At 45.4% G+C, this 23,108-nt stretch overlaps 1 protein-coding gene across 2 annotated transcripts in view; it reads left to right on the top strand.

Moving 5' to 3' along the window:
- Positions 1 to 330: 330 nt before the first annotated feature.
- Positions 331 to 23,108, top strand: part of ASH2L (ASH2 like, histone lysine methyltransferase complex subunit) — a 28,554-nt gene continuing 5,776 nt past the window's right edge. Inside the window, exons 1-16 of one of the 2 annotated variants that reach the window (XM_066593364.1) lie at positions 331 to 457; positions 3,165 to 3,231; positions 4,445 to 4,587; positions 4,677 to 4,765; positions 7,240 to 7,334; positions 8,052 to 8,147; positions 8,276 to 8,371; positions 9,279 to 9,354; positions 10,335 to 10,425; positions 12,827 to 13,044; positions 13,913 to 14,080; positions 14,636 to 14,829; positions 14,918 to 15,010; positions 16,665 to 16,763; positions 16,854 to 16,913; positions 18,014 to 19,544. In XM_066593364.1, coding sequence (XP_066449461.1) covers positions 357 to 457; positions 3,165 to 3,231; positions 4,445 to 4,587; positions 4,677 to 4,765; positions 7,240 to 7,334; positions 8,052 to 8,147; positions 8,276 to 8,371; positions 9,279 to 9,354; positions 10,335 to 10,425; positions 12,827 to 13,044; positions 13,913 to 14,080; positions 14,636 to 14,829; positions 14,918 to 15,010; positions 16,665 to 16,763; positions 16,854 to 16,913; positions 18,014 to 18,121 — 1,794 coding nt within the window. In that variant the 5' untranslated portion in view covers positions 331 to 356 and the 3' untranslated portion in view covers positions 18,122 to 19,544. Of the gene's footprint in view, positions 458 to 3,164; positions 3,232 to 4,444; positions 4,588 to 4,676; positions 4,766 to 7,239; positions 7,335 to 8,051; positions 8,148 to 8,275; positions 8,372 to 9,278; positions 9,355 to 10,334; positions 10,426 to 12,826; positions 13,045 to 13,912; positions 14,081 to 14,635; positions 14,830 to 14,917; positions 15,011 to 16,664; positions 16,764 to 16,853; positions 16,914 to 18,013; positions 19,545 to 23,108 lie in introns of those variants that run through there. The other variant, XM_066593363.1, reaches the window with a different exon arrangement.

Raw genomic sequence — 23,108 nt, 5'->3', positions numbered from 1 at the left:
CACTCCCTGACTGAAATTCATCACAGCTGCAGCCCTTCACAGAATGCCAAATCTTCTGGCCACAAGCAGGAGTGTCATGTCCCACAGCAGTTTTCTCATTGTTCCTAGAACCTTTAACAACCCCCCACCTTTCACTGTCTCCTCTTATGTAAAGCTCTTTCCCTTCTGCTAATAGCCCACAAGAACAAGAGTATCCCCTCTCCCGCCCCGTCACTGCCTCAGAATGGACGCCAAAAGGATTTTCCCGCGCTTTATCTCTTGCCCTTATCCAACATGGCCGAACGGAACCTCCCTCTTGCGAACTGCGCATGCTCGGCCGTGCCCCGCCCAGGGCCGCGGACACGTGGTTTTTGTGTATGAAGATGGCGTCGGTGGCGGAGAAGGAGGGTGTAGAGCCGGGAGGAGGAGCAGCAGGATCCGGGTCTAGCCCGATAGGGGGCGGGGACAACCGGACCGGGTAAGAGAGGGTGTGGCTTTGCGGGGTTGGTTACGGTTTTCGGTGGTAACCGTGTTAATGAGTTGCATCGTGTAGGCGAGCAGGCTGCTGCAGCCCATTCATTTCTCATAGGACGGCCATGACTTGCTATAGTTATAAGACTACAAGTCCCAGCATCCTGTGCGAGCAGGAGATCAGGCTTCTGGAGTGATGACCAGGGCTGCCCCCTGTGCCAGGGTCTGCCTGGGCAGTGCCAGCCAGTCACCAGTACCCAGCTGTTAGGCCAACTTCCTCAGGGGGTTTATGTGAATGCACTCAATCCACGTGTCATAAAAAGTTCTACAAGTTTCTAACATACTTTATCGTTATGGAATATCATTGTCAAGATCTCTGCTTGCTGTTAACCCCTTAGCCCTCACTAATGGGCTTCACACCAGTACATATGCGTCTTTTTAAGGCGGTTGGCCTCTCCGACTACTGATGGCCTGGGGGGGACTCGAACTTGTGATCGTTTGATTGCTCTTAGAGTACAATGCAACACCGTAGTACTGCAGTGTTCTGCATACAGTCAGTCAGCAATGGCAGTCCTGGGGGTCAACCAAACGGCATAACATCTGGCTTGGGACCCCCTAACTGATCTGGGCATTTAAAGGGTTAACAGATAAGATCAGCGTGAGCGCTGACCGTGGCTGTCGGGAACGTACCTGGCAGTTCAGCTCCATACAAAGCCCGATGCCGGAGGGTGTAAAGGTACGCCCAAGAGCATCAAGGGGTTAAACGCTCGAAAGGACCCCTTACAATTGTACCCAGTCTAGACCGATGTGCTCGTGCCCACGGCCGTATGTGGAGAGCGCTGCCCGCTCCCCACCGCGGTGTACCATGTGAGACGCCCTCATATGAACCCCGTTCTTACAAATGCGGCACATACATCAGCATTTTTTTTTTCTTCTCTGCATCGTGGTGCGGAAAACCCCGCAGCGTGTCCGGGCCTCAGGGGTTCCCTCGGAACGCAGGCCCATTGTTTTCAATGGGGCCGAAAAACCGCAAGGCTTCCCATGGGAAACACTCGCAACTGTCGTGACGTGATGGGAGGCGTCCTGACGTGATTGCGGGCTCGCCCGTGGGAAGGTAGCCTTAGACTGGGTTCACACTGGGCGGAAATTCCTTCCGGAATTACACCGCGGCGAATCCGCCTGCGGCCGCTAATCCTGGGATTCGCCAGCCATGCGGACGAGTCCACACGGGACGGCAAATCCGTCGTGGCAAAGTCGGCGTTGTGACGCGGATTTGCTGGCCGCAGCATGTTGGTTTTTTTTTCGGCCGCAGCTGCGCTCTCCTCTATGAGGGCGCCGGCCGCAACGAAAAACTGTGCGGCCAAGCTGCTTCAAAACCAGCGGCTCAGTGCAGTGGGTTTTGAAGCAGCGCTTTCCCGGCGGAAATCTCCCAGTTTTTCGCTGCGGCCAAACCGCGATATCTCCGCCGGGATTACGTTGTGTGGGAACCCGGCCTCAGGGCGCCTTCACATGGGGGGTAAAATCGCGCCATGCGAGAGTGAGTGAAAAAAATCAGGATTCTGAAACCAATGGTTTCCTTCACTGTTGTGCGTAGAAAGGATGGTGGCATCCGCCATCTTTCTGCGAGGTGCGATTATTTAATCATCGCTCCTGTTTCCCCTCCCCTTTTTATCGCAACTCACAAAACTTGTCATTTTAACGCAATGCGTTTTTAACATTAGAAAGTCCTAATGACTTCCACAATAAATGGCGTGATTTTACCGCGGGCGGCAGCGATGCGAGGTTATTAAGAAAAGGCATCGCTGATGCTCAAAAGTCGCAGGAACAAGACGTGATTTTGCCGCCTTTGCCCGTGTGAAGTTAGGCTCAGGGTTTGTTCCCATGGTAGATTCCACGGCCAATTCCATCTCTCAAATCCGCGCCTTCCTGCTGCGGTTTTCGGCTCGGGTCTGCACACCGTCTGAGGAAAATACGCTTGCGGAAACGAGCATTTCTGCGTCAAAAAGTGCCACTTCTTAATGTGGCAACTTGTAAAAATGTGACTTTCTGCATTGGAATTGCTCTGGCGGATTTCACCCCGTGACCGCGCACTCAGGGTGCGTTCACACGTAGCGGAGATGGTGGCGACTACCTGCAGCAAAATGGACATCATTTCTGCATCTAAATCCGCAGCGGTGATATTGGCGCAGAATCGCAGCAGACTTCGCCCCTCTGTTAAAAGGGTGGATTCTGCACCAAAATATGCGCGGTTAAATCGGATCCTGATGCAGACTTGCCGGCCGATTTAGCCATTTTTTTACTTCCACCTCACTGTAACCGTGTGGATTTTGGCGCAGACGTCTCAGGACCACAGATTCGCGGCATCCTGGCAGAATAATTCCACTTGCATGGAAGCTTCTATAGGGGTCTCAGCATTTTGAATGTAAAGGGGAGGTTTCCATTCACTGACATTTGGCCAAGATCTTAAAGAGGGCGAGGAATCAAACGATGGAGCGCGGTGTGTGCAGAGGAACGCTCGCCTGGAACATCTGCGCACTTCTGGAGGCTGTACGTTGTTGCATGCAGTCCACGCGGCGCTACAGGCTGTTGTGTACTGCTGGACAGACTCCCCCATCTGATGCCCTGTACATTGCATTGTTGTCCAGTAGGGGGCGCTGGAGCTGTAAGGATTTGCACTGTCATCACCTGACTGTATTCTCTCCGTATCGTTGCAGGGACTCCATACAGCTGAGCTCAGCAGCGGCGCTGGACACTGAGTCTTCCAATGAGAAGGACACTCTGGTATGTAGTCCTATACAGATACAGATCGAGATCCCCAAAAAATGGCAATCTAGCGATCTGCGAGTTGTTGATCGGGGCTTCCTGTGTCTCGCAGGGTGATCATGTAGACTTCCGTGAGGTTGCAGGGCTGCGCTGCCGTCTTTAACCATGTCTGTTGTTGTAAATACAGACTTGGCAAAGTTTAACTTGACACGTTAAACTGCACAGAAACTTTCCTTGCCCTTTGTTCCAGCAAGTTATCTTAAAAGGGTGTTTCCATTAGCCGTGCCCTCTGAATCTGGGACCAGTTATAATAAGGCCATGGGTGATTAAATTATGCTTTATCTTCATTTCCTATAAAATAGCACTTCTGATGCATCTTTTCCTATAACTCTGCGTTGTCTTTCCTCCTTTATTCCTCCTGGATATTTATGGATTAGTAGAAGACTGGGTGTTGTTATTCCGAGGGGTGTGTCCTAGTCTACCACTGTCAGCACTGATTGGACAAGGTCATTGTACAGGAGCACACCCTGACTGGTAACACCCAGATCTCACTTTATTCATCAGTTTCCAGGAGGAATAACAGAGGAACAACACATAGCAGAGTCCTATGGAAAAAAAAAAAAAAATACAACTAAAATAGAGAAGTCCGAAGTGCTGGCCGGTCATCTTAAGATATTTATGACCAAGATATGTCATCAATGCCAGATTGTTGGGGCTCTGTCGCTCCGCATGATCATCATGTGAGCTCCGTGGCCTTTTCTCAGACATGTGATGTCATGTTCATTGGTCACATGACCTGAGAATGGGATTGAGCTGCAATACCAGGCGTAACCTCTTATACAATGTACAGCGCTGTGCCTGGTATCCACTGAATTGGCTGTCGCCCACAATTCTTTCATACAGATGTTGGCAGGGGTTCTAAGCGCTGGACCACCGAGCTGTTATTGATGACCTATCCTGAGGATAAATCATCAAAATCTTAGTAGTGGAAAGCTCTTTTAAGGCAAGAGAAAAGTGCAGCCATTACCCATAGCAATCAATCAGATGGGGTGCTATGGATGACCTTGCAATCGTTTTACTCCACTTCATACATGGTCTCTCCTACCCATCTCCACCAGATTGTGTGGGCATTCATTCATTCATGGAGATGCAGAAGCCTGAGTGCTGGTGAGGCTTCTACATGGAAGGGGATGATGAACAGTCCATATTTACTACTATTTGCCTCTTCTAGGACTCCACAGCAGAAGGTGAAAACATGGACACCCAGACAGGATCAGTGGATGAAGACAACGGGCGGCAGCTTGGTGACCACGAGCTGCAATGTGGCATCTGTTTGAAGTGGTTTGGAGCCGATACATTCGGCATAGACACCACGTAAGTTACTAGAAGCCGTTTTATATCTGCGATGTCTCACTACTATGGGCATATGCATTAACAAACTGTCACTTTCCTCTTTTGTTTAGGTCATGTCTTCCATTTATGACCAATTACAGCTTCCATTGTAACGTGTGCCATCACAGCGGGAACACATACTTTCTGAGAAAGCAAGCCAGTAAGTGGGCGGTAATAAATGCACCCATCTGAATGCATATTGGATCATACGCTGGTCTCCACCGGATCGGTTGGGTCTCGGCTTTCCCATTTTGATAGCACAGGCCCAAGTGACGTGTGGGAAAACTAGACCATGTTAGTGACAACAGAAAACAGCTCTAGTGTAGTCCAATGGAGTTCCCCTTTAAATAGTCCACTGCAGGCTGTACTTCCCACTGGTGTTCATTCTGGGAGGCTTGACAAGTCTGTTCATTGCTTTTGCGCCTGTTCTGTAAGGTAAGTTCACACACTGCCACTGAAGATCTCTTACATATCTGAACGTGGTTGGGGATTTCTGCAAGAACAATCAGATGAATTGGACAGTTGCAGAAATATATACAACTCTTATAAACATGAGCTTTAAGGGGCTAGCTAGGCAGTAACGGCTGTCGGTGCCGGGCTACACTAAGAACGGAAGCCGCTGCTCCGACCCCTGTGTAGTGGCCGGCGCTTGTAATTGCAGAAGCCGCTCTCATTGAAATCTATGGGAGCCTCACCGGCAAGTATGAACAAAGATGCACTTGATTTTAAGTGAGAGTTACGCCTGCAGTTATGAGTGCCGGCCACTACATAAGGACAAAATAGGTCAGCACTTCCCAATAGAAATCTATAGGTGCCCGGTAAACCATGGCTGCGGCATACAATAGAAGTATTTATACCATGCAAGGTTCTTGGGATAGAAGCCTTACTTTAAGGGCTGATCCTATTGTGAATAACAATTACAACAGCCGAAAATGGGATAAAACACCATATAAATATTGCAGCCAATCGGGGGTCATGTGCCCCTACTTTTGACATCATCGCTTAGTGATGGGAGCCATGATGCTGGGAGGTTGGCACGCGATCGCTGTAACACTGATTGGTTGCAGCAGTATGAAGTCCCTACCGTCCACGTATAAACAGACTTTGGGAAGCGCTGGATCGCAGGGGCAGAGTACCGGGGCTTTCACAGTTTTATCACATTTCTAGCCTTATTTATGTACTTGTTTTTCAAAATCAATAATCCCTTTAACCCCTTCATGACATGGCCTATTTTGGGCTTAGGACGCAACAATTTTTGGTGGATTTTCTTCTGTTTATCAAAAGCCATAACTTTTTTATTTTTCCGTTGATGCGGCCGTATGAGGGCTTGTTTTTTGCGTGGCGAACTGTAGTTTTTATCGGCGTCATTTTTGGGTACATTAACTATATTGTAAAACTTTTATATTTTTTTTATGATAGCAGGGAGAGAAAACGCATCAATTCTGCCATAGATTTTTTTTTTTTTTTTTTTTTTTTTTTTTTTTACAGCGTTAATCATGCAGCATAAATGAGACAATCTATTTTTTCTGCGGGTCGGTACGGTTACAACGATACCAAAATTGTTACATTTTTTTTTAGTTTTTTCCACTTTTCTGCAATAAAACCCCTTTTTTTGGAAATCTTTTTTTTTCTAAATCGCTGCATTCAAAGTCCTGTAAATGTTTTATTTTTTGATGTATGGAGCTCTATGAGGGCTTATTTTTTGTGAGACGAGCTGTAGTTTTTACTGGTATCATTTCGGGGTACATATGGCTTTTTTGATCACTTTTATTGCGTTTTTAGTGAGGCAAAATGCTAAAAATTAGCATTTTGCCTCAGTTTTTTAGCGTTTTTTCCCGTGCACAGTCAAGAGCATGTGCATCTTATTGTACGCGTCGTTACGGACACGACAATACCAAATATGCGGGGGTTTTATTTTTTATTTTTTACTTTTTTTTTTATGCTAATCTGAGAAAAAGCATTAAAAATTTTTTTTTTTAACTTTTCTTTACATTTTTTTTTCTTTTTTTTACACTATTTGAGTCCCTCTGAGGGACTTGCAGCACTGTGCCTATGATCGCTGTGATAAGGCATGGCAGAGCTACTGCTCTGCCATGCCTTATCGCTTATACAGCGATTATAGGCACAGGCAATACAGGACGCCAGTATCTGGCATCCTGTTGCCATGGTGACAGGCCGGGCTCTCGCGATGACATCGCGAGAGCCGGCCGGAGACACAGAGGGAGCGTCGTGTTGCGGGAAGTACCCTGCTGCCAGGACGTAAACTTACGCCCTGCAGCGGGAATGGGTTAAAGGACTTGTATCACGTGTATCTTTTTTTACTTATTAAAACTACTTATTTTAATTAAATATGGCTAGGGAGCAGCCATATTGCCTGAGCTGGTGTTAGCATATGCTTTACAGCGGATATCATGGGCCATGACTTTAGTGGGAGGCTATTTTGGCTATTCTTTGCGCTTTTTGTGCAAGGAGGGGGAGGAGGTGAGCTGTGATTATCACCTATTGTAAATAGTGTCTCCTTTGTTATCTTTATAGGGGTGTCACTTTTTATTGTAATTCTGCCTATTCTTGCCACAATGCAGGTAGTCGCAGGGAAAAATTCTTAATTCAATTTACAAAAACCTTTCATTGCAGACTTGAAGGAAATGTGTCTTACCACTCTGGCCAACTTAACGTGGCATTCCCGAAACCAGGATGAACATCCGAAGACTATGTTTTCCAAAGATAAGGTAATGTGTGCATTCTGGATGGAGCGTTTCATTCACCCAAAAATAAAAAAAAATGTCATTTTGACCTCTTATCAGGGTGATATGCGTTGGCGTATCTTTTTTCTTTCCACTGTAAATTATAGCACAGCGAGCTGCGTTTTCCCATACAGTAGAAATGTATACAGCGCAGTAGTATTATTGATATTGGCTGATATATGCCAATGTATGGCTATACTTGGGAAGGCTTTCCCAACTTTTAGCTTAAACAGTAGGGCTCAGATGTTGTGTGCTCAAAACCTGCTGTAACAAACACCGAGGGATGCCTGTTCACCGACGGCAGATGATGGCTAATATAATGATTCGTCCCCATAGAGCCATCAGTGGTCAGCGATACATTTCTTATTTCACATGAGATCTACAGTCAAGCGGTAAGAATTGTTACGATGGCATAACTGAGCAGATCAGATAATCGACAGATCGCTGTTTGCTCATTCGTCAGCTGTTTTTTTTTTTTTTTCTTTCCTTCTTTGACCTCCACATTGGCAGACTGTCCATAAAATGAGCGTTTGGCCTCATAATCAAAAATCAACTGTTCATATAGCTGACAGATAAACCACAAGCAAATTTCAGGGAAGGAAATCAAGAAACACATATAGCTGCTGATTGGTACCAGATGAGTAAAAGAAACTATTTACACACTGCTTTGTAACTTCTCATCTTGGTTCCTGTCCCCTGCAGGATATAATACCGTTTATTGATAAGTACTGGGAGAGTCTGACTACTCGACAACGGCCTGGAAAAATGACCTGGCCAAACAGTATAGTGAAGACGATGGTAAGTGTCCCTTCTGCGTAACATAAAGCGCTCTAATGTGCCTCGATCTGATGGTCACTGCACACTGCAGCGTAATAACTCGCTCTCTATTTGAAGGATAACTTTTATTCTGTGATTCTTAATTGCAGTCTAAAGAACGGGACGTGTTTTTAGTAAAAGAGCACCCAGATCCAGGCAGTAAGGATCCAGAGGAGGATTACCCTAAATTTGGCCTACTCGACCAGGTGAGCAAAGTTAAAGGGGGTTATCCAGGCAGTGCTGCCAGGATATATCGGGTAAGAGTGGAAGTCGCTGCTCTGACCCTGGCACTCGTAATTGCAGGTGCAGCTCTTATTGAAATCAATGGGAACTTGCACTACACAGATGTCTGAGCAGCAGTTTCTGCTCCAACCCTGGTGTATACCCGACACTCACTGCCGGCACTGCCTAGAAAACTCCTAGATCATCAATAATTGATCGTGGGGAGGAGGGGGGGGGGGGGCATTGGTCGGGCCCCAGACCAGTCAGCTGACCGAGTGCATACTGTCAGCGATGCAAATACAGAGAGGTCTGAGTAAAAGCCTCCATGTCGACCTCTGTGTAGTGGCCGGCGCTGCTAACTTCAGGCACGTCTCTCGTTGAAATCAATGGGAACCATGCCTGCAGTTACAAGTGCCGGCCACTACACAGAGGTCAGTGCGGAGGCTTCCCGAGGGACAGACCCCGGCCAATTAACTATTGATGACCTATCCTGATGATTGGTAATCACCAGTATTTCCCTGGAAAAACCCTTTAAAGCATATGGGTGTCATAAAATGGGGGGGGGGGGGGGGGGAGTTGGTTGGTGGTTTTAACATTCTGTATCCTCCACTATGAAGCAGAGCTGAGTGCAATTGCAAAGAGCAGTTGACTTGGTATATCCATTATCTCCTTGGTGGCCAATTTATTTGAGTCAGAGACATGTAATACTGTGTCGTTTCCTGCGCTGATATCAGCCAGTAATTAGTTTCTGCTGCAGACCATCTATATTCAGTAAAGATGTTGATTAAAGAAGTTAATTTGTTGGGAAAACTCCTTTGCCCATTAACAATAGCTTTTCTCTTCACATTCGATTCGTCTGCTTTTTACTCATTTACTGTCTTTTTCTTTTAGGACTTGGGAAATGTCGGTCCGGCTTATGATAACCAGCGGCAGAGCAGCGCAGTGTCCAGCGGAGGGGGTTTAAATGGTGAGAGATCTCCTATTGTGCTTTGTTATATTTTTGTTTTCTTTAAGTCATGTACCAGAATCACAAATGATTCCCTATCCACAACATAGGGGATAACATGCTAATTAGTCTGGATCTCTTCACCAGCGGGCCTGTGTCACCCTCTGCCTGTCACTGCAGGGGTCCCTTCTCTTCCCACAGGGATGTCAGAATGTATGGAGTGCTGGTGAAGTATGCACAGTCAGAGCTCCATTCATTTCAGTGGGGCTTACAGAAATACCCAAGCGCTTGCCTTTGGCTATTTCCGCAGTCCCATTTGAAAGTGAATGGAGCATCAGCAGGCTTGTACTACCTGCACTCAATTCAGTTTCCTCACCACAGGGGGGTGCAGTGAGCCCACAATGAGGAGGAGGGGGGGATGTGAGACCCACCCGTTCTTGGAATGCCCACTGATCAGCAAGTTATGCCCTATCCTGTGGGTACAACTCCTTAAACATTTAGGGGTTAACCAGTGACACTGGGTGGATCAGAGCCCACAGTGGGGAAATTCCAGATCCTGTCTTCAGTAACTATAGGGGCAGACCATGCAACTGTTATGGGTCCTTTTGTGAGTGGAAGCCCCAGCGCTGAACTGATTCCCGCCACTCGGTCATGGCATTTTCCTGCAGCCACCTCTGTGGGCAGATCAGTACGTAGGTAGCAAATATTAACTTGACATTTAATACATTATGTAAATGAAGTTACCACAATCCGGCAGTCACGTTAATGATCGGTTCACCTATAGACACAGATTTATACAGCTCCTGTTGAGTACTATACTAGCTCTGTAAATCCACATGTAGTCTGCATCCTTAGTGTCTGCTGCATGCAGCCAGAACTGTATCGTTCACCTCCACGACTTCATAGATTCACTCTTGTGGTGTTTTTGTTTGGCGTCTTTATTAGAATATAATTTATAATCCGTCGTTTTCTCATTTCACTGTAAATGTATTCGCGTTTAGGGTCTGCGGCCGCCAGCTCTGCGAAGGGTAGAGGAGCGAAGCGCAAGCAGCAAGACGGCAGTTCTTCCAGTGCAACCAAAAGAACCAGAAGGTAACGTCTCTGGACTGGTCTTACACTCTTGATAATTTGTAAGCTCTAGATCTATACCGAAATGGTGAATGTAGCCGTCGTTGGATCTTGGTAGTTATATACTCTCTATGACCGGGCAGCTAACCTAGATTGGATTTTAGTATACAGAATCAAAAACCTTTTTTTTTTCTCCTCCTTTTCCAGATAAACTTGTACACGGATATTTTCTGAATACTTACATGCATAGCTGGCAGATCTGACCATACTCCTGCGTGTTCCGCAGGCTTTTATTAGACCATTAGATGGCGCTTGTATCATGCCACACTATATGGCCTTTTACATATCCTGATTATTGGGCTGATCATCATTAGCTGATTATGCGTTTTTTTAGCAAGCATAAAAATACCAACTCGCCTGTTGCATATCCCCCTGTGTAAACAATGATATGGGAATAAACAATCTATGATTCTATGCAGACAATCATCTGCTGTGTGTATGGCAGTGGATAAGCGCCAGTCGACATGCTTTGCCAACTGGTGCCTGTTACAACGAGCTAATTCTATGCCTCTCTCAAAGAACCTTTAGACTACCATCACACGAGCGCTAGCGGCAGGCACTAGCACTAGCCTTTTTCTGAAAATTTGCCTGACAAATATCGGGCTTCACCTGCAATAAGCGCTATTACATAACCGTTAACAGTATGTAATAACACTAATTGCAGGTGCAACCTGGCAATTGACGGGGAAAACGTGAGCGCTAGTGTGATGGCACCCGAAGTGCTCAGTTAGCTACCCTTCTTTCCAGTTCAGACTTGCTCCTTACAGCTGTCCGGAAGTAGATTGGTCCTATTTTTTGGCTAGCCATTCCATTGAATAGAAGTGGCTTAAATAAAAAAAATATGTTTGTCCACATGCTTTACGGCTTTACACAAGGCAACTGTCCCAATAGTTGCTCGATAGAGTAAGACCTCATGTCCACTGGCAAAAGAAGAATTAAAATCCGCAGCGGATCATCCGCACCCCATAGGGATGCATTGACCACCCGCGGGTAGATAAATACCCGCGGATAGTCAATAAAAGTGAATTTTTTTCATGCTCCAGGATTTTTTAAAATGGACATGCTCCATTTTCGTGCGGGTCTCCCGTGGGGACGGCTCCCGCAGGCTTCAGTTGATGCCTATGGAAGCCGTCCGGATCCGCGGGAGACCTAAAATCAGAATAAACTTACCCGCAGTGGACCGTGCATGTCTTCTCTTCTTGGCGGCCGGATCTTCTCTCTTCAGCCCGGCGGATGTGCCTGGCGCATGCACGCGACACGCCGCCAGTGTGCTGAGCACATCCGCCGGCCGAAGAAAGAAGATCCGGCCGCGAAGAAGATAAAACCTGCACTGTCCGCTGCGGGTAAGTTTATTCTTATTTTCAGCCCTCATGTAGCGGGCCTGATTCTCCCCGTGGGCATGAGGCCTAACTGTAAGTGACAGCTGTTCTGTGTAAACCCAGTTACCAACAAGGTGACTAGTGTGAATTGCTTCACTACTTGCTAGTCGTTTTGTATCAGCTAAAGGTATCTTTTGCACAGGACGGTTATGGCTTGACACTTTAATAGCTGGAAACAGTCAGTTTAGCGGTGGTCGTCCCGTGTTCATGCGCACTGATTGAGAAAACGCTCACTTGTTGGATTTGCTTGCTTTTTTTCTCTCCTGAAAACCCAGCGTCGATCGCTCAGTGTAAACAGGCTGCCCTTCGTCTATGAGCCGCTACCTGTTTGCAATGAATGAAGGCGGGTTGTCAGAAGAGATCTCCAGCCCGTTACGTCTCCATTTTCTGAACGACTATTGCCCCTGCGTGAAAGCACAGCAGCGACAGATATACGCCCGACAGTCGCCCTGTGTAAGGGGGGGCCTTAAGGTAAACAAGTCTCTCGCTGATTAATTGTCTGCTTATACCAGACAATCATCTGTCTTGCAATGACTGGTCCACATTTTTCCGTCTCTCGTTGAACTTGAACGATTGCTCTGTGTAAAAGCACACAGTCGTTCGCATGCTAACAACTCAGTGTGGCGACTATTTTGAGCGCTATTTGGATGATAGTTGTCCCGTGTAGATCCACCATAAGCTGCAAGACCTAGACTATTAAAAAGATGCCTCTTTGATGCGCTTCTTGTGGCCTGCCGGTATCTTGCATACAGCGTCACCCCTAGTGATCTGTCACCCCACGCTATTTGAGCATCCCTTGCCTAAAGTTGTTCAGATCTCTCTTTTGACCCATTGTTACCAGCAGTTTAATTTTCACAAGCATGTACATAAAGTGATGTACCAACCATTTCTAGCGGATGTTAGGAGGTAAGGCTGTATAGAATTCAGGCCACGCAATCATTTTATACTGTATTTATGTGGATTACATGTTGGCATTCTCTTTTCAGTGACCCACTGTTTGCCGCGCAGCGCCTGCCTCCTCATGGGTACCCTTTAGAACACCCGTTCAATAAGGATGGATACCGATACATCTTGGCAGAGCCTGACCCCCATGCCCCCGACCCAGAGAAACTAGAGCTGGACTGTTGGGCTGGAAAACCGATTCCAGGAGACTTGTACAGAGCCTGCCTGTATGAGAGGGTGCTGCTCGCCTTGCATGACCGAGGTGAGGAATTTCCTGTGGAATATTTGATGTCAAGTTATAAAACAATGAAATATGTTCATCGTTTTTAATCACATCTATTAACCTTTCCCGCCCAAGTACACCCTGGCTGGAAAGCATTTCCTGCCAATGCAGGTAGTAATACGTCCTGTGGATGGTGCGGACTTCAGCTATGCCTAGCAGCCATCATTCTGCTGCAACAGTAGGAATCAGAAAGAACAACGATCCCCACTGTAAACCCCTTAAATTTCACATTGATCACAACATGTAAACTGGTCACAGAAGGACGACCCCCCCCCCCCCCCTCTGTGATGTCATCTGCCTTCCACCATGTAATCGCCGAAGGCCGATGGGTTAACATAACATCCAGAAGCCAGACAATCAATCTTATTTTCTTCATTTTGCCTCCCAAGAGAAGGCAATTAAAGTGATCAAAAACACCATGGGTGCTAATAAAAACTTCAGCTCATCACGCAGAAAAACAAGCCCTCACCGAGCTCTGGCGATGGTAAAATAAAAAAAGTTATTGGACTTGTATGCAGTGATGCAACAAACAAATAATCCCCCCCCCCCTCCTCAAAAAAAAAAATAATAAAATCTTAGAATACATTATATGTACCCAACAAATTGTACCAACTAAACCTACAGTTTGCGTTGCTAAAATACAAGCGCTCATATGGCCATGTCAACGGAAAAATAGTCATGGCTTTTTAAAAGGGGAGATAAAAATCCCCAAGAAATTGTCACGCCCCTTTGGCCCAAAATGAACCATGTCACTAAGGGGCTACTACTGATTTACTGGGCTAGTCATGTATTCTTCAACAAGACTTACCACATCTCTTGATATCTTATTGATGTGTTTTTTTTTCAGCTCCTCAGTTGAAGATCTCTGATGATCGCCTTACTGTTCTGGGAGAGAAGGGGTATTCTATGGTGCGGGCCTCCCACGGCGTGAGGAAAGGAGCCTGGTATTTTGAGATATTTGTGGATGAAATGCCGCCTGATACGGCTGCCCGTTTGGGCTGGTCACAAGCTCTAGGTATGGATTGTGTGTGGCCATTAGAGGGAGGGATTTAAATACACGCTGCATGAAGCCGTTCTTGCATCGTTATCAATTTGACATCTCGTTGAGTTCTTCTCATGGCCTTTTACTGTCCTCTTTCCCCCTGTATAGCCTTTTTCATTTTATTTCCCCCTCTTACCAATTGCAGCCTGTTAAATTATAAATATATTGTTTATTTTTTCCCGCACTAAGCACGCTATCATATTTGGGGCCTTGTGCTATCTGTGTTACTTCACAGGCAGCACACGGCCCCAATATAGCCTTTGAGGCTATGCAGAATTGATGTTTTCTCATACAGACCAATGGTCCATGTGAAAAAATGTATTGCATATCCTGAGGTTAATTGTAGAAATCAGCATTGAAAAGGGTTAAAGTTGCTTTTCCCTTCAGAGGGATGGACAAATAGAAACAACATTGTTTTAGTAGGAACATAATACTGGAAGCTGGAGTTGGTAAACTCTACTGCAATCATATATATATTTATTTAAATACTATATATGTATGTAATTTTTTTTTTAATCCTTTATTTAGGTAACCTCCAGGCTCCGTTGGGGTACGACAAGTTCAGCTATTCCTGGCGAAGCAAGAAAGGAACCAAATTCCATCAGTCAATAGGAAAGCACTACTCTGATTCCTATGGACAGGGGGACACGTTGGGCTTTTACATCAGCCTTCCGGATGCCACGGAGACCGCAGTGGCTCTGCCTGACACGTACAAGGACAAGGTAAAGGGAGTCGTCTTGTAGTATAGCACACTACCTCCTGTTATGGACAACTTCATATCCTCATACATCCCTATGTGTTCTCTCTAAGGCCTTGATTAAATTCAAGAGTTATCTGTATTTTGAAGAGAAGGATTTCGTAGATAAAGCAGAAAAGAATTTGAAGCAAGCTCAAGGCAGTGAGGTGAGTCAGCAGTTAAAAAGTATTAAAGGGGTTGTTCAAAAAAATAGGATAGGGAATAAGTATTTGATCACTGAGGGTCCAACCACCCAGACCTCCACTACTTAGGAAAACTTATTCTGAGATAAGTGAAGCGGTGGCCATGCATACACACTGCTGCTCCATTCATTTCAGTTGGTTATAACTGAGATCTTGTACTAGGCAGGACAGGGGGATAAAGTGATTCTGTGGGACATCTACTTTTAAAGGCTTTGTTATTTATGACCTATCCTTAGTCACCTATAAAAGATTGTTGGCGGTCCAACATCCTGCAGTCCTGACAATTAGTTGTTTCCCCGAGTCGCTGTATGTTACAACTAGTACAGCTTCATACATTGCACAGCAGCCCAGAATAGGAGAGGGCCTGCAATACGCTTCCAGGCCACTGCACAACGCATGGAGCTGCGCTAGTTCTGGTGCAGTGTCTCTCGGAAACAGTTGATCATCAGGAGTGCCCAGTGTTGGACTGCTAAAAGTGGCTTTATTTATGGACCTCTTGCCCAATATTAAAGGGGTTGTCTTTTCCTTATGCAGTTCTAGAACTGACGTGATGGCTGGGAAAAGGAATCTGGATGGGGGATGTGAGCAATGTTTCAAGGTGCTCATTGATATCGATGGGTGACCATACAGTACATGCTCCCGCTGAATACTACAGATTAAGGGCGCCTACCCACTTGCGTTGCGTTTTTTTGCGCGTGAAAAACGCGGCGCTTTCGCACGTTTTTTGCAGCCCTCCATTGACAATCATGGGTGCATTAAGAGAAAAATAAGGAGACATATGCAACTGACAGTTCCTATGTGAAAAAACACCACGAAACGGAAAAAAAAACCCAGATGGACAAGAACACATTCTATACTATGTGCTTTTGAGAAAAAACGCAAAACATCACAGGAAAAAAAATCGCAAGTGGGTAGGCACCCTAAGAGTCATTTTTTTTGCAGTGGGCTTCCCCCACTCTGGCTAATAAAGAGGAACTGAACCCACCACTCCTGTGCTGTAATTGGCCATATGGACAAAAGGGACAGGTCTTTAGATTTTCACTATGAAATGGTTACCCCTAAAGAGACTTTTCTTACATGGACCTTGCAATACACCAGCGGAGGAATAGTCAAAACTAAAATACAATGGTCCCTTCTAGAGTACATGGCACGGGTAGAGTCATCTGTACCAGACCACCCCTTTAAGGTGTGTTTTGCTCTTTAACCATCTTGCTGCCAGGACAATTTCCCAAATTTTACTATACACAAAACCTGAATAATAAAAGGTAAGAACAGACTGCAGCAGATGCCTTCCCCCTCTGCCCTGTCTACAAGGCCCTGTCTTCAAAAGCTCCACAGTCCATCAGTTTTCAAAAAGGTCCGCAAGCGGTTCCATTCAGGTCCCATCCAGGGATGAGGTTTTCGTGATTTGAACTGGGAACCCCAACGGACCCCCTGTATGGAGGCCATAAGGAGGTGTGAACAGGCCCTAACCCTTATGTTCGCTGCAGGATTTCTGCCACACTGGTTCAGGAACATGCAGGGGCGAGATTACCTCCTGTTTACTTCTAGGTCTAGTGTTACCTTTCATAAGGCTTTTTGTGACTACTTCAGTTTTTTTTCTTTTTCTCCAACATAGATCATATTTTTCAAGAATGGGGCCAGTAAAGGCGTGGCCTACAAAGATGTTTTTGAAGGTGTATATTTCCCGGCTATATCTCTCTACAAAGGCTGCACAGTAAGTGTAGAGTTAATTCAGCTTTACATAGAATTTTTTTAAATTTATTTTGCTTTAATAAAACTCCAATATGCTCTTTTTTTTGTATAGGTTTCTATTAATTTTGGACCTCATTTTAAGTATCCACCAAAGGACCTGTCTTTCCGTCCGGTAAGGGTTTGTATTGTACTATATTTAAAGGGGTTTTCCAGCTGTAAACCAATGATGCCTTTCCGCAGGATAGGCTATAAATAGTAGATCAGTGGGACCCGCCATTCGTCCAACACCTGTTTGCCTGGCCATTGTATTTGTGCAGGAAGCAGACTGCACAAAAATGGGAACTTTGCCTGTAATACCAAGCCTGACCACTGCAACGGGATTGGAGCTGTCTGCTTGCTGCAGAAATCTGCTCACTGCACCACTACACTGGCCTGACAAACAGCTGATTGGTCCCCTTGTTTCCGAAGGAGAGGCCATCAAGGGAGCAATATGTCTCCTAAAAGAAGATGGAGATTTGTATATGATGCAAATTGCTTCAAAGAAACAAATTCTTGGTATTACCTTGCAAATCTTTCAGCAGAATACTGCGACCATTTTATGGGCAAGGCTGCTAAAAGAAGGCGTATAGACAACTCTAGAGTTTGAATTCGTGAAGGAAAGAATAGAATCGTTGAATTAAGTAATATATGTGGTAAAATCCCTTTAATCCGGGATTGATAGGTGCTGGATTGTCATATGGTTATTGAAAGCCTATAGAACTCCCCTACTAAAACCAAAGGCCATAAAACTATTTGCACTCAGGCAGCACCAAGACGCCCATCCGTGTGCCGTCTGATCTACAGGGACTCTACACATTGCATAGCCTGTTCTAATACATGAAAACGGGCCAGGAAGAACATGCAGAAACTTGGTTTTGTGTTGTTTCTTTACATGGACCATTAGTCTGAAAACTGTATGCCCGTGAAAAGCCTCCTAACGGGACTGGGTGCTGTCCGTAAAGTACATGGCTTACACACAGCCGGAAGATGCGGCCTTGTGCCTTTGGCCTTTACAGTAGAGAACCTTCAGCTCAATCTCCGCAGAGGACTTTTATGCTTGTTTTGTTTTTCTTCGCTCAGACTTCTGATCTTGTGAAATTACTCTCAAAGTTCTTCCAAACTTTTTGAATGATCCGATGACCGTTTTTCAAAAGTCACTTTTTATTTTTTTGTTTTTTAATGTGCTGGATCACGTTGAAATAAACATTTTTTTTTTTTATTCAATCCCTACAGATGAGCGACATGGCCTGGAAGGCGGTTGTGGAGCACACCTTAGCAGACGTGCTTTACCATGTGGAAACTGAAGTCGATGGCAGAAGGAGTCCTCCATGGGAGCCTTAACATTAATTTCCTTTTCTATTTTCTTTTTTTTGTTTTATTATTCTTTTTTCCCCCCCCCCCCCATTAAAGGTTATTCAGAGTATAATGAAGATATCAACAAACCTGCTTTCTGTTATACATTGGGAACCTTTATTGATTTCTTCTAACGGATAAACAAAAATCTGTCCTGGTCATGTGATCGAAACAGAGGGGGTCCACTGGTTAGGGTTCTGTCTTGTAACGGGCGCAGTCCTGTGTGTTCAAGATAGAATGTGAAATGAAAGTAGATTTCCATTCACTGACAGCAAGCAGAGACTAGAAAACTATAAAGAATTGATACAGAAATATTATATACATTTTTCATTGTGCAATGAATAAGCTTCAATTGCTGAAACAGTAATACCCCTATATATTGCAGGATTTGGTCACTGCTATTCCTATAAAGGGCAAATATGGTGGATAAAGTTTATAGACCGAATCCAACTTATTAAGGAGGACCTGGTGGCATAGCTCTGCAGCCGAAATGCCCCGTTGCCTGTGTTTTCTTGATGCTCGCCTCACTTTGCACATACGGGCTCTTCTTAGATCTGCCATCTAGTAGATGGTTCCCTATGGATCACTGTTAATAGGGGATGTCAGTGGATGGAGGAGACTACCTAGGAGCCGAATCTGAAAGGAAACCATATGGATAAACGGAGGGGAGTATTCTGAAAACACAGGAAGTGATAGTCAGCAGGACTGCTGCTGCAGCCAGCCCCGCTGACATAGACTCATGACCAGTCCTTTAACATAGGGATATTTTGACGGTGGAAGGTACCATAAGTGTTATATAGCGTTTAAGGAGTTTTCCAATGGAATGTACCATAATTGATCAATGGAGTCCAACAGATCCTTAGAATTGGAATGGAAAAACTTCTTTAATTCAGTTTATATCTCCAACCCAACATTCCCTGGCTGCGCCCTGGGTTCTCTTATGGTTACATATCGATGAGTCAGAGAGTTAAGATCTGAGGCCAAAGTTTTAGTTTTTTGTTATTTTTTATTTTTTTTTAAAGGGGTTGTCCGGTTACTGGACAACCCGTTTTCAATAGGACTTCCTGGGGCATCTGCGGAGGGGTAAGCATGCCTGTGTTATTTTATCCCAGAGGGTCCTATTGAACGGGCTGTCCAGTAACCGGACTACCCCTTTAGAGCAGCTCATACGCAGGTTTGCGCAATGCAGCACCCAAGTATTCTCATCTGCCTTTACTTTTCATATCTTTGATGGATTTGTACCCTAATGTAAGGACTGCAAATAACAGGTCATTCGTCACTCTGCAGCAAAGTATTACATTCTTCCTGGTCACCGAGGGGTGCCTTGTGTGTCGCTGAATCTTGTGGTTCACTCAGATGTAAAAATATTGTGTTACTTTTAAATAAAGTTCTGTTTTTTATTATTTACAAACGTATTTGTGTTTATTTGCACCGTCAGATATCCCTACTTATCCAGATGTCTAATAATAAGGCAGTAAAGATGTATCCCTGCCTGTACAATACTGCAAAGATGCGCAGTTAGGACACTATCCCTGCCTAGCAAGGTGACTGTAACAACCCTGATTGCTCTCTGAAATAGTAAATGAGCCCAATAGAAGTATGTCCCTGCTTAACATTACTGCAAAGGATGCGCTGTTAAGTATGGTAGCAGTATCCGTCATGGCAGCTGTATCCTCGTCAGCCTCTCAGATGACAGAGCTTATAACTAACTAAGCTCATACCATATAAAGCACCAAATCCACCTCGGTGCATAAATACAGCACCAGAACCAAGCTCAAAACGTAAATACAGCACAAACTAACCGCAGTACATACATACAATATCAGAGCTAAGCAATTGTGTTGTGAGCACTGTTGAGCTGACAGCGGCGTCTTGGAAGATAAGAGGGAAGGAGACAGAGCCATGAGCTCCACAATAAGCTGTCACATGAAGAAAGATCATCTGGCGGGGTGGACGATCGCTGCCAGCCTACATCTGCCTGCTGCCCCCACTCCAAGCTCATGGCTAGTGTCTTGTGTGACCACATGGGTCATATGCAGCTATGACTGGCTGAGGATACACAGGTTGCAGACTGCTGCCATATGGCAGGCCCGGTCTGATGAATCACATTTTCTTTTACATCATGTGGACTGCTGGGTGCGTGTGCCACTTATCTGGAGAAGAGATGACACCAGGATGATGCGCCCTGCCACACTGCAGAAATTGTCCAGGAACGATGGGAGGAACATTGCAAAAAGTTCAAAGTCATGACTTGGCCTTCATTTTCCCAGATCTCAATCCAATCGAGTATCTGTGGGATTGGCTGAAAAATATGACCCAACCTCACCACTTACAATACTCTGAAGATCTGGCGCTGCAGGCCGCGTGTGGCGGAGGAAGCCTAGAGACTCCTGCTCACACGGCTCTAACCCGGTCCATATCGGCAGCGGTCACCCGCTATTCACAGCCTATTACTCTACCCACGTCAGCATTACCTGACACAGCCATAGATGCAGCTGCAGGGAAACCCACTGATGAGGATGCCATTAATAGTCCCACTGGGTTCATCCCCTCACTGCCTCCCACTCCTCGCTCATTACAAAAGGGTAGAGAGGCAGCTGATGCAACTACACCTCTAAGGCTGGGGTCACGCGGGACAGAAATCTTGCAGAATGTATGTAGCGGGACCGCATGGAAATTCGGGAGATTTCCACGGCGGAAATTTGGCATGCGGTTTGAACCGGTTTTTCAGCCACTGCGGAAATCTCTCTCCATAAGAAGAAGAGAGGGCAGCGGAAACAGCGACAAAATTGACATGTCGCGATTCGAATTCTGCCCCGCATGTCCGTTTCCATGCTGCTTGCCTGCAGAGTGGGAATAAGATTTTTGCAAATCAGTCTCCGTTTTAAACAGGCAGAATTTCTGTGTGGACTTTCAAATTCCACGGCCATTCCATCCTGTGTGAACCCAACCTAAGACATACCTAGATGCAACCAAATTCTGATGCACCTATAACCAAAGCAAAGATACGCACACTACTTGTAGATCTTAAGAGATCTATACAAAAAGACATACAACAGGTCTTTTTGTCACTACAAAATGAAATCTCAGCTCTTGGTGATCGAACCTACCATGTTGAAAATATAATGGCTGAGATCGCCTGTGGGGAGGGGAACAACGACCTTCGGGCTTTCCTCCAGCCTAATCAGATTTTGTCACATATTCACAGCGGTGTTAAGGATTACTTTCTTTAATGCTAAAGGTTGAAATTTACCATTCAATGATAAACGCTGTTGGGGGCGATGGCTCAGCTTTAGAGATGAGCGAGCGTACTCGGATAAGCACTACTCGCTCGAGTAATTGGCTTTATCCGAGTATCGCTGTGCTCGGGTCTAAAGATTCGGGTGCCGCTGCGGCTGACAGGTGAGTCGCAGGGGAGAGCGGGCGGGAGAGAGGGAGAGAAAGATCTTACCTCCGTTCCTCCCCGCTCTCCCCTGCAGCTCACCGCTCCGTGCCGGCACCCGAATCTTTAGCCCCGAGCACAGTGATACTCGGATAAAGCCAATTACTCGAGCGAGTAGTGCTTATCCGAGTACGCTCGCTCATCTCTACTCAGCTTCTTTGGATACTCATGCTAACCCCTTAGTGGCCTGTAGTTCAATTGGGTTTAACAATGTAGAACACTGTAGTTAACCATATTTCTTATAACTGCGTTGGGCCTAATTATTTACGATCATGCTGCAAAAAGGCACAATCGGGTCATTCTGCTGATTCCTTTCTCAGGCCAAATTTTGAAGCTGGTTTCTAAGTTATAGGGTTGTTCTCCCTTTTTACCCTATTGCCCTCTTACCACTTTCAGAAAGACCTGTACTTAAATTCAGGTGCCTCTAAAGATTACCTTGTAAAATCACCTCATATCCACCAGTACACTTGGGTACCATGTAATGTGTTGATCTCTAAATAATCAAGTCAAGCCCCATAGTCTATATGGGTTAAAGGACATGAATCATTGGACATGCCAGCAATTCCAAAAGATAGTTGCCAGACTATGCATAACTTTATTGTACACCTTTATATGTGAGTCCATGCATCAGTGGGTCGGCAATGTTTTGGTGACAGAAGGGGGATCTATACAATATTAGGCTGACTATAATGGGGTCCGTTCATTTTCCGCTCAGCAGCCTGGCATTTTACCATTAGATATAGTTCTGCATGCAGCGCCATTACTTCCAATATTTTATGCCAGGTCTGTGACAGAACCTCCGATAGAACGCAGAATTGAAGGCAGTCTGTCTTACCCTAGGGATGAAAACCTTATGAGACTCTTTTTTTTTTTTTTGCACTGGACAATTACACAGATTTTCTTTGAATGCACAGCATAGAAATAAACATGGAGAACGTCTCATGAGTGTAACAACTTTTATTATCAGACAATGGTTTACAGAACTTTAGTGCAAGCATTAGTCTTCTGGGTACAATGCAGTACATTGTTACTCTAGACTTGATGTTCCTCTTCATAACCTCACATGTATAATGTTATAGCTGCTGACTCTGAGCAATTCCTCAGTGGGATTATCAAACATTGTATAAGTAGCTATCTTGGGAGCTAGGAATGGCCTTCATTCAGAAAACGGCAGCCTCCTGTCTGTGGAGGCGATTGGTCCGAGTTTCAGAAGTACGTAAAGAATGTAGAACACGCTTGACTCTAGCTAACCTTGTCACTAGTGTTTAACAGACTGAACCCTGTATATGGTCGAACTTTGCTACAAGTTCGGTTCAGAGTGAACCCAAACCTCCGTCGGTTCTTTCCAGCCTAACCCACTAGAAGAAGATGATGGTGGTGGTCCTCAGCAGTTAGAACTGTTAACTTGCATTTCTGGGGTCCTGGGTTCTAATCTGACCAAGGACAACATCTGTTTGGAGTTTGCATGTTCTCCCTGTGTTTGTATGGGTTTCCTCCTGCACTCCAAAAACTCCAAGTGATGTAAAGCGCTAC

The sequence above is a fragment of the Eleutherodactylus coqui genome, chromosome 2, assembly GCF_035609145.1.
Source record: "Eleutherodactylus coqui strain aEleCoq1 chromosome 2, aEleCoq1.hap1, whole genome shotgun sequence".
Taxonomy (NCBI): Eukaryota; Metazoa; Chordata; class Amphibia; order Anura; family Eleutherodactylidae; genus Eleutherodactylus; species Eleutherodactylus coqui.
This window is presented reverse-complemented; position numbering and strand designations above follow the sequence as displayed.